Genomic DNA, 10,533 nt, shown 5'->3' with positions numbered 1-10,533 from the left:
ATTTTTAGTGTTCATAGTGCAAACATCAGTATTAACTAAATCAAGAATAGTGGACTTTCTTGATGAAGAGGATTTTTGAAATGAAGCTCTTCTTTGTTTTTCAACAAGACAATGAGTACAGGGTGTTAGTGACGTACCTTTATTATTAGGTAGGAGCTATTCCTTGGTGAGAATCTAAAGTCCCTTCTCACTCATGTGACCAAGCCTCTTGTGCCATAGCTCAGTGGAGCTTTCATTCTCAACAACAATCGCATCTCACTTGACTAGTCTTGCAGATGTCTTATAAAGAGTGTTGGTCTTCTTTTCCCTGGCTAAGAGAAGAGAACCCTTGCTCAGTTTCCACTGTCTACCTCCAAGGTAATTGTGGTAGCCTTCATCATCAAGTTTCCCAAGAGAAATCAAGTTGAAGCACATTTTAGGAACATGTCTGACATCCTTGAGAATCAATTTGCACCCAATGCTGGTTTCTAGCTGTATATCTCTCATGCTCACAACTTTACATTTTGCTTCATTTCTCATCCTGACCCAACCAAAATCGCCACTGGTGTAGGAAGAGAAGAAATCTCTATGTCGAGTAATATGAAAAGATGCTGCTGTATCAACTACCCACATAGATTCATTACATGCGAGATTAGCATAAGCTTCATCAAAAGCAAATACCACATCACCATTAGATACAACTGCTGTAGTGTCTTTTTCTTCTTGACATTCTTCGTCTTTTCCTTTCAACTGTTCCCTTTTAAACATTCTGCAATCTCTTCTTATATGCCCAGGCTGAAAACATTTTATATGTTTTTGAGTTGGACTTTCCTCTTGACTTGTCACGACTGTCATATCTATGAGGTTTTCTACTTTTACTTATCCCCCGCCTTTCTATAACAAGTGCCTCTGAATGAGAAAAAATACATTGTTCTTTTCCTCTTGCCTCTTCATTGAACATGTTGTCTTTTACCATACCTATAGTTATCACACCGTTGGGAGTCGAATTACTAAGCGACACCACCAAGGTTTCCTAACTGTTTGGCAAAGAACTCAACACAAGTGATGCTTGCACCTCATCATCTAGTTCAAGTTTCATGGTAGACAACTCATTCAATAATCCCTAAAAATTACTCAGATGCTCCGTAATACTATGCCCATCTTTGTACTTCAAATTCACAAGCCTTCTTATTACAAAGGCTTTGTTTTGAGCAATCTTTCGTTCATAAAGACTCTCTAACTTCTGCCAAAGATTGTAAGCATCAACTTCTTTGGCTACATGATGAAAGACACTTTGATCAACCCATTGCCTGATATATCTAACAGCTTTCCTATTCAATTTCTTCCACTCATCGTTGGTTGTAGCAATTGGTTTGACACCTTTCAACTCAATGGGGTCAAACAACTCCTTGCAATACAAAATATCTTCCATCCTAGTCTTCCAAATTGAATAATTCGAAGTTGTGAGTTTAACCATGCTATTAGATGACTCTTCCATTTAATTTACACAAGAACTCCACACGAGCAATGAAGCAAAGGCTCGGATACCACTTTGTTAGGAGTGAACACCAATTTCAAATGCTCAGTGGAATTAATGTACCCTTCTTTGTGCAAATTAAATAGTCGCAGTACCAAAATAATAATCAAGCAACCCACAAGCAAGACACCAAGATTTTTACGTGAAAACCCTTCAATGCGAAGGTAAAAACCACGGGACCTAGTCCAGTTAAATCTTTCACTATCAACAATAATGAGTTTACAATTATCTTCCTTAGAGAAATATCTAGAGGTTATCACCACATCAAAAATACATGCATTCTTGGATTAGACATAAATTCATCACCCTAAAGTGGATTCCAACAAGAATAAAGAAAGATCTCACCAAGTAGGTATTAACAACCAAATGACTGGAGAGGAATTCCAACGATCGACACTAGTCAATACGTAGCACTTATTATTAGGAGCAACGTACTAAAATTTCATCAAGATTGGACCACAAACGACCTTCCAAACTTTGACGGATGTGAAAAAGGCGAAACCCTTTTTCTTCTTTTACTTTTCTTTCTCTCCCTGCGCCACCACACTCTTTCTTTTCATCTTTTTTTTTTTTCTCTCTTCTTTTGTCTCACTTAAGAAACACACATATAAGTGTTTCTTTTATACTACAAAACAAACCCTATTGTTTTGTTATAGGCTTTTAGCCCATGTGGTCCCCACATAAAAGGGACCACCCAATATTGTGTTATTTAGTGTCTTACACTTGCATTCCATTTTCCTTGATCACGTGATTGTGAGTGCTTGCTATTTGTCATGAATCTTATCAGTGTATTCTAACTTGTTACTTGCAAATACATTTTGATCAGGTTGTGCATTTAGAATGCTTATTTGTGTTTATCTGTGGTTAAATGACTTATGCTATTCAAGTGGGAGATTATTGTATTTATTCCTTTTGGGTGGACTAACATAGTCATTTGTTTTATTTTGGGCCCATAATGAGGTGAGCTAATTTTGTGAACATATGAGGAAACCATTTACTCTCACCCTATATAAGTGAAGTTTGCCCATTAGGCTTTGCTACGTCATTATGTGAAAATTAGGGTTGAGAATAATAGTCTCTCTCCACACACAAAACACAATCTTCTTCTATGTGTTTGGGCATCTATAGGAGATTGATGGAGGTAGACATTAAAAGCTTGTTATAAGAATATTGAAAGTATGGCATTGTTTAACTTATTTATACTGAGAAAAAATAAATTTATTATTGATTTATTGTAACAGCATGCATCCTCTAAGGGTTTAGTTGTCGATTACAATCCCTTCTAAGTCTCGAGACAAGGAAATTCGGCGAAAAAAAAAAAAAAAAAAAAAAAAAAAAAAAAAGAAAAAAAAGCCTGTGTTTTTGAGAGCCCCTACTATGCGGTCGGGCTGCAAAACCCAACTTTTGCAGCCCCCAATCAACTACTGCCACCTAAGCTAAGTGCACAAACACAACTTACAACCAAATACATCGGATGAAAACAAAGGAAAGAAAGAAAAGAGAGAAAGAAGGAGAAAGAAGAAATGGCGTGGGTGTGGCAGAGAAGAAGAAATGGTCGGTGGGTCTGAGTCTGTGAGACCCATCGTAGGTCTGGCGTGACCCACGGCAGGGTCTGGTCGTGACCCAACCGTGGGTCACCTCTCCGGTGACTTTGGGCCACCCTCTCCGGCGACTTTTCTGCCAAATCCAACCTAAAAAATCAATTATAATGCCTCCAAAATCGATTCTAATGCCTCAAAGATAGTTTTTGGATTAAAAACTAAAACCTAGAGGAAAAGGTTAACCTTTAGAAACTAATGCCTCAAAACCCAGCCGGAGCTGCGAGACCCACGACAAAAACCCCACTCACGGCGCCGGCGCCAGACCCACGGTGAGACCCATGCTGTGGGTCTGGCCAGATGGTTGGGTCTAGCTGGCCGTGGGTCTGGCGAGACCCATGGCCAGCGTTTCAGCGGAGACAAACAGGGGTCTCTTTCTTTCTGCCTCTTTTTTCTTGCTTTTGAGTTCAAAATCCAGTGCATTAAGTTGTAGATTATTTGTGTGCATTTTTTGTACTTTAGGTGATGTGTCTTTGTGCTATTAGTTGCTGCAAAAGACCCATTTTGCAGATGGACCGCATAGGAGGTTTATTCGTGTTTTATTTTATTTTATTTTATTGTTCTTGGCAGCAAAGGAAACATAAAACAAAGCTAACCACATATAGAGTCCGTTTAAAAGTGGTGTATGGTTTTAAAATACCCAAAAACAAAACAATTACGTTTTCAAAGCTTAAGGAAGATAATGTATTTTTTAAAAAAAAGCACACGATTTTAAATTTTTAAATATTAAATTGGTATTTTAAAAGCAGAACTATATTTTCCTCAAAAACTTAACTATATTTTAAAATTAATTTTTTTAAAACGGCTAAAACAAAACAATCCCTTAACCCATATTCAGAAAAGTAAACATAAGAAACGACAGCATCAATCCTCGTTTTCCACGCTCATGTCCAAAAAGCATTTCCAGCATGCCTGTTCCTTTTTGTAATAACCTGTGGATTTACGCTCAAAGCGTTACTCCGTACTTCATTGGCATGAGCCGGAGAGGCCGCCCACAGTTAATTTATTTAGGCTTGAGTTGAGTTCGATAGAATTGACTCGGTGTCGACTCATGTAATAAATGAGTCGGCCCTAAACATAAAGTTAGGCTCGATTATTAAACAAGTTGAATTTATATAAACTCAACATGTATAAATTGCATAATTTGTCTAATTTTATTTTTATTATTTTTTAATTTTATAATGAAAAAATGTTAAGTATTTTAAAAAAATAAAATGAATTTTCTTAATAATTTAATAAGTATAACTTAATTATTGTAACTGTAAATTTTGATATAGATGTATTTGTATTTGTGTGTATATGAGCGGGTTTGTTTGTGTAATGAATGTATAGACATTATAAGACAAGCATATAGACTCGAAATTAAATTGTTTAAGATTCGAGTTAATATATATATATATATATATATATATAGCTCGTTCAAAAAATAAATAAATTGAACTTGAACAAAATATCTAACTTAATAATAAGCAAACTCAACGCATATTTGAAAAAAATTGAATGAACCGAACTTGAAGGCATATAGACTTTACTCTAAAACCCTTTTTCATCAACTTTCTACTAGAAACCAGCTAAGGTGGGCCCAAAGGCCAACAAATTTATCAAATGAGTGTAGCTTTTTGCACAAGTCAATCAATCCAACTACAAAGCACCTCAAATTCAAAAGAAAAAAACAAAAGAGAAAATGAAGGAATTTCTTAGAAGTGCTTCGTCCGGAAAAAAGTGCTGTTTCATGGCATCTTTATAATTTTGTAAATTACAAAAGTGCCACGCAGCACGGCAGCAGCACTATTTTTTTTTTTTTTTAATTAATTCTCAAAAAAAAAAAAAATGCTGCTCCTTTAATAATCTCTGAATTGTGATAAAGTGGTTAATTACTACCAAAAAAAAAAAAAAAGGTTTCGAGGGAGAAAAAACTGGGGCCACAGAGCTGACAATGGGGTTAAGTAAAAATGAGCATAATGTTTCACTGGCACAAGATAATAATAAAATAAACTATGGGAAAGGCCAAAGTCACCAGAACACAACAACTCAATTCATTCAGAATTGTATAAAGAAGATACCCCTTCTGGCTACTACTGTGTCTGTGAAGCAATACCATGGGAATGGCAATGGAGCAGCAGTTGCACGTGCTGTTCTTGTGGGTGACTTTGGTTGTGATTAGTGTTTCTGGTGCAAGAGGGAAACAGCATATCTCAGCGGTGGGAGACCCGGGAATGGAAAGAGATGAACTGAGGGTGGCCTTTGAAGCTTGGAACTTTTGCAATGAGGTTGGTGAAGAAGCTCCTGGCATGGGGAGCCCAAGAGCTGCTGACTGTTTTGATCTCTCAAGTAAGCACCAACGTAGAGAAAAACGTAAGAGTAAAGCAGAATGCCCTTTTTCTTTCTATGTATTTTGCTTTTTAATTCTTAAGTTTATCATTTTCCCTGTTTGATGTCAGAAACTCAATCTTTTCCCTTGTATATGAGCAGAATATCATGGCAAAGGCCAATGGGCATGTTCATTATTAGCTTCCATTTATTTGCTAATGCTCTGAATGCATGATTTGTTATTTGCTTTTACAATTTCCTCATTTTCACCCATGACATCATTTCTTTTCTTCTTATGGTACTTGATAATTGCTGTTTAGTTTTTTTTTCTCTCTGTTTTCTAATTGGATGATGAATACTGGTACAATGGGCAGATTTTTCTATGATACACAGGGTTGCAGAAGCAGATAACAAGCTTGGGGTGGGTAAAACATTCCCGGAGCTGGACCCGGGAGCTGTAAATAATGTAGACCTTTATGCTGTACAGAAGGAGCTCTATCTGGGTTCTTTATGTCATGTTGCAGATACACCAAGTCCATGGCAATTTTGGATGATTATGCTGAAAAATGGTAACTATGACACTAAATCTGGCTTGTGTCCTGAGAATGGGAAAAAGGTGCCTCCTTTTAATCCGGGGAGGTTTCCTTGCTTTGGAAAGGGCTGTATGAATCAGCCCATATTGTATCATCAACAAACACAACTATTAGGTGGTGATACATTGAGAGGAAGTTTCAATGGAACTTATGATTTAGGTTCTGATATTAGGGGTGGACTTGATGGAATCTCTTTCTTTGAGGTGGTTTGGGAGAAGAAAGTTGGTCTTGGGAGTTGGGTATTCAGTCATAAGCTGAAGACTTCGAAGAAGTACCCATGGTTGATGTTGTACCTCAGAGCTGATGCAACCAAAGGATTCTCCGGAGGTTACCATTATGACACAAGAGGAATGCTCAAAACAGTAAGTATAAGCTATTTGGAATCATTTTTATCATTTCTAAGTCATTAGTTCATGATCCATGTGTAGCTTTTTTGTCTCTATAATAGTTAGAATGTACAGCTAGGCTAGAATGGAAATTGTCTTCATTTTCATTGTAATATTATGACATCTGTTCTACTGACAAGATAGATAAGAAAATGAGTCATTGTTTTTCTTAATGACAGAAACGTATATAGAGATTTGATTTCCTTGCTTTTTATGCAGATCAATCATTTGATTAAAAACAAGAGAGTCCCGTAATTGGACTGCTAATTGACCTTCCTGCAATTTTTACCAAAACTGATTCTACATTGGGTCTAACTTTATAGTTCGGTCAAGGCATATATGGTTTATCTGTCCATTGTCCTTTTGTCCTAAATAGATTAGTTGTTTGGTTAATATGAATTAAAAATTCACACCTAATCATGGTCAAACATAGAGTCGACCTTAATTTGTGCTTTTAAAACTTTTATCTAGAGCAGGTTTAACCAGTACAGAGAGACCCTGAATAAGATTCCCTGAAGGTCACAATAGATCACATGAGCCCTGCATATTTAGCTTGCAAATGCATGCATGAGTTAGGTTTTTTCTTTGTTCTTTTGTTAATGCTGAGCACTGCAAACCATGAAGTGAGACGTTGTTTTATCCCCAACTAATCAACAGAAAAGGGGGAAAAAATGGTTTCTCATCTGTCACTTCATAAGCATCTTCATTGAAGTTGAAATAACACTCTAAATGCCTTTAAACTAAATAATCATCTTGAATGTGTTCCGTTAACTCTCCTTCCAACTAGGTGATTTCTCTTGTATATTTCCAATATACCGGAGGTGCCTTACACTCTGTTGCACATGATGGCCTGATTATTTGTTGAAGTAGAATGCATTAATTATTAATTTTATATCACCTTGTGACCAGTTGGACACTTTGACTTAATAAACCAGAGTTGGCAGTTGAGAGTTCAGGCCTTGTTTATGTTTCTTAATTACTGAGGAAAAAGCATTCAGCCTGCTGTCTTCCCTGTGCTCCTTTAATTCCACAAGTAACAATTTCTGCTCTATTTCAGCTACCAGAGTCACCTAATTTTAAGGTCAGGCTGACTTTGGATATCAAACAAGGAGGAGGGCCCAAGAGCCAGTTCTACCTAACAGATATTGGTAGCTGTTGGAAGAACAATGGTTATCCCTGCGATGGAGATGTACTAACTGATGTAACCAGATACAGTGAGATGATCATTAACCCTGACACTCCAGCTTGGTGCAGCCCTAAGAGTTTGGGCAGTTGCCCACCATATCATATTACTCCAGACGACAAAAAGATCTACAGGAATGATACCACTCACTTCCCATACCAAGCTTATCACTACTACTGTGCTCCAGGTAATGCAAAACATTTGGAGCAACCTGTAAGCACTTGTGATCCTTACAGCAATCCTCAGGCGCAAGAGCTTGTTCAGTTGCTGCCTCACCCCATATGGGCTGAGTATGGCTATCCAACCAAGCAAGGACAGGGATGGGTAGGTGATGGAAGAACGTGGGAGCTTGATGTTGGTGGGTTATCAAGTAGACTCTACTTCTACCAGGTTAGTTACTCATTTACTACATTATATAATGAATCTAGGGAAATGTTATTTAGTATACTATTATATAACTGTTATACGACTGGTATTACTTGACAGTAAAAAAATTAGCTTTTGATTTTTCTTTTTTACAAGTCCTTACTGATTCAAAAACTAATTTTGTATGGTAGTCGTATAACAGTTTTCTAAATAGCATTACTTTGTTGCTTATACGTTTATGTCTATCGCAGGATCCTGGTACTCCTCCTGCTAGAAGAATATGGACATCCATAGATGTGGGTACTGAAATTTTTGTTAGTGACAAAGATGAAATCGCAGAATGGACTCTCAGCGACTTCGATGTTTTGATCTACACATCCCCAATTCATAAATAGTTTCCAACCTTTTCTTCTGGTTGTTTTCTCTTATTTCCAAGTCAAGCAAAATAAAATAAAAGGCCAAATTGTATTTAGAATGGAGCAGATATAGTGTGAGAGGATGAGAAAACCACCCCAAAAAAAAAAAAAAAAAAAAAAAATCCCTACTAAAATCAGGGTGTCCGAATGTCTGTGCAGGTGGACTCCAACACCTTAAGCTGCCCAAAGAAGGTGAGTTTTACATATGCTCTCTTGTGGTGTTAGAAATGCAAACAAACTAATTGTAGTGGATTCTGATCCGTAAGGACAGGCTTCCACATCCTTGGGACATAACAATTTAGAATTCTCAATGCAGAGTTGAATCAAAAGATCTTCAAGAATGACTCTTTAGTTTTTCTACGAAAGAGGAAATAAATTATATATATATAATCCAGTGTTCTTAATTTTTGTAACAAATTGGAAACTTATCCAAGCAAATTAGTTCCAAGTATGAAGTATCCATTTATATGGTGTAGCAGCTCCTACCCAACCACCTGCAACTTTGGCAATATTCATGTAGACGTAGTTAGGAGACAAAATCATTGGTTGCATTATGGTAGTTTGGTTATGCAAGAGTGGAATGGGCCTACCATCATGTGCAAACGAAATCCAGCTGATTCTTGGTTTACGCATAAAGCCAAACAGATGTGACGCGCTCCAGCAAATTGGATTGCGGCTTTTCCTTGTTGCGTCACTGTCAAAATAAGATGAGTTTACCCGAAGTCCCTGCCGACCTCGAGCCTATGAGTCTATGACGGTGCCATCTAGTGGTGGTTGAATTTTCTCCTCCGGCTTTAACTCAATAGTTGGTGAGAAAGTACTAGCCAAAAGAAATTATATTTATACCAAATGCTATATTATTACGAAGATGTGGCAATGAATATTAGTTATTGATTTTTACTTTTAAAAGTGCTTGTTGATCTAAATATTAATTTTTACTGTTACGCCATCATAATTATATGACAATCGTATGAGAGTCTACTAAATAGTACTTACAGTTTTGTAAACAAGTAGAATTTCTTCTTGTTATAAAGATGTGGAGTTTGATCTAAACTAACACAAATTTATTGTTTGAAAAATTTCCACATCAATAATTGTTGTCACCGTGAGAGGATTTGTGTGAAAGCAATAACTTGAGGTGTGGAAATTATTTGGGCAAGTACTAGAAAACCACCGAGGCCTAATTTTTTTTATTAAAAATAAGTAGAGAAATGATAAAATTTATTCTTTCAAATATTTTTCAATTATCTCCTATTGTGAATGAGCGAATCCACCATTGATTTGTGTGGACCCACATGAATCCACAAATTTAATGGTCGATCTATTAGATTTGCAAAAAGAGATGGTTGAAAAAGTGATGGATAACATGCCTAAAAAATATATATATAAGAAAAATAAAAAGGGCTAAACTTTACAAGGAGTCAAGGACATGTGGTTTAATGTGAAACTGGAACTGAACTATGTTACCTCATAAACTTGAGAGCTTCTTAGGGAAAAGAAGGTGGAGATTGTTTTGGTGGAAGTTGGTGTGGTTTCCACATGTCATTCCCAAACATGCTTTCATTTTGTGGCTAGCTATGCAGAACATAATTATAACAGGTGATCGGTTGATTAGTTGGGGATATAATAGTGATGTTATGTGTCTTTTCTGTCATAATCAAATGGAAAGTAAAGAGCATATGTTTTTTGAATACAGTTTCAGCTATCGAATTTAGAAGTTTTGTATGCTTCGATGTAGAGTGGACAAGCCTTCTGTAATTTGGAGTGAGATTATGTAGTTAGGCATCAGTCAATGGGGGAATAATGCTCTTAAAGGTGTCCTTTGCCGCCTGGTCTTAGGTTCTGTAGTTTACAACTTATGGCGCACAAGGAATGATATAAAACACTTTGGTCAGCCTAGCACTGAGGAGCAGCTATTGAAGAAAATCCTTTGGAAAGTGAGATCCAAACTAGTTGGGAAGGGGAAATTCCCTAAGACTAGAGAGAATCTGATTTTAGTCTCTTTGTGGAATTTACTTGCATATTTGTTGCTGTAGGGCTTTCTGCAGGGTTTGTGGAGTCTGGTCTGGTTGTTGAGTGTGTTCTCTTTAAAAGCTGATCCTATTTTGGGAAGGCTTTTTGGTGGGGGTTTTTTTGTTTTGCTTGTAATTTTTGCTGATTGCAAG

General features: G+C 36.8%; 1 protein-coding gene across 2 annotated transcripts; it reads left to right on the top strand.

Moving 5' to 3' along the window:
* Positions 1 to 5,125: 5,125 nt before the first annotated feature.
* LOC132170897 (uncharacterized) lies at positions 5,126 to 9,253 on the top strand. 2 transcript variants are annotated; one of them, XM_059582047.1, is made up of 4 exons: positions 5,126 to 5,445; positions 5,799 to 6,379; positions 7,461 to 7,976; positions 8,204 to 9,253. In XM_059582047.1, exons 1-4 carry the CDS (start codon positions 5,214 to 5,216, stop codon positions 8,345 to 8,347), a joined length of 1,473 nt encoding a protein of 490 aa, XP_059438030.1. In that variant the 5' UTR covers positions 5,126 to 5,213; the 3' UTR covers positions 8,348 to 9,253. The 2 variants fall into 2 exon arrangements, with proteins under 2 accessions (XP_059438030.1, XP_059438029.1); XM_059582046.1 differs by having other exon boundaries at positions 5,126 to 5,469.
* The last annotated feature ends 1,280 nt before the right edge of the window (positions 9,254 to 10,533 follow it).

Source organism: Corylus avellana, chromosome ca2, assembly GCF_901000735.1.
Source record: "Corylus avellana chromosome ca2, CavTom2PMs-1.0".
Taxonomy (NCBI): Eukaryota; Viridiplantae; Streptophyta; class Magnoliopsida; order Fagales; family Betulaceae; genus Corylus; species Corylus avellana.
This window is presented reverse-complemented; position numbering and strand designations above follow the sequence as displayed.

Coding starts and splice junctions, on each gene's coding strand:
- LOC132170897 (XM_059582046.1), top strand. CDS start 5,214: ATGGGAATGGCAATGGAGCAGCAGTTGCACGTGCTGTTCTTGTGGGTG. Junction 5,470..5,798: donor GCACCAACGTAGAGAAAAAC/GTAAGAGTAAAG, acceptor TACAATGGGCAG/ATTTTTCTATGATACACAGG. Junction 6,380..7,460: donor CAAGAGGAATGCTCAAAACA/GTAAGTATAAGC, acceptor GCTCTATTTCAG/CTACCAGAGTCACCTAATTT.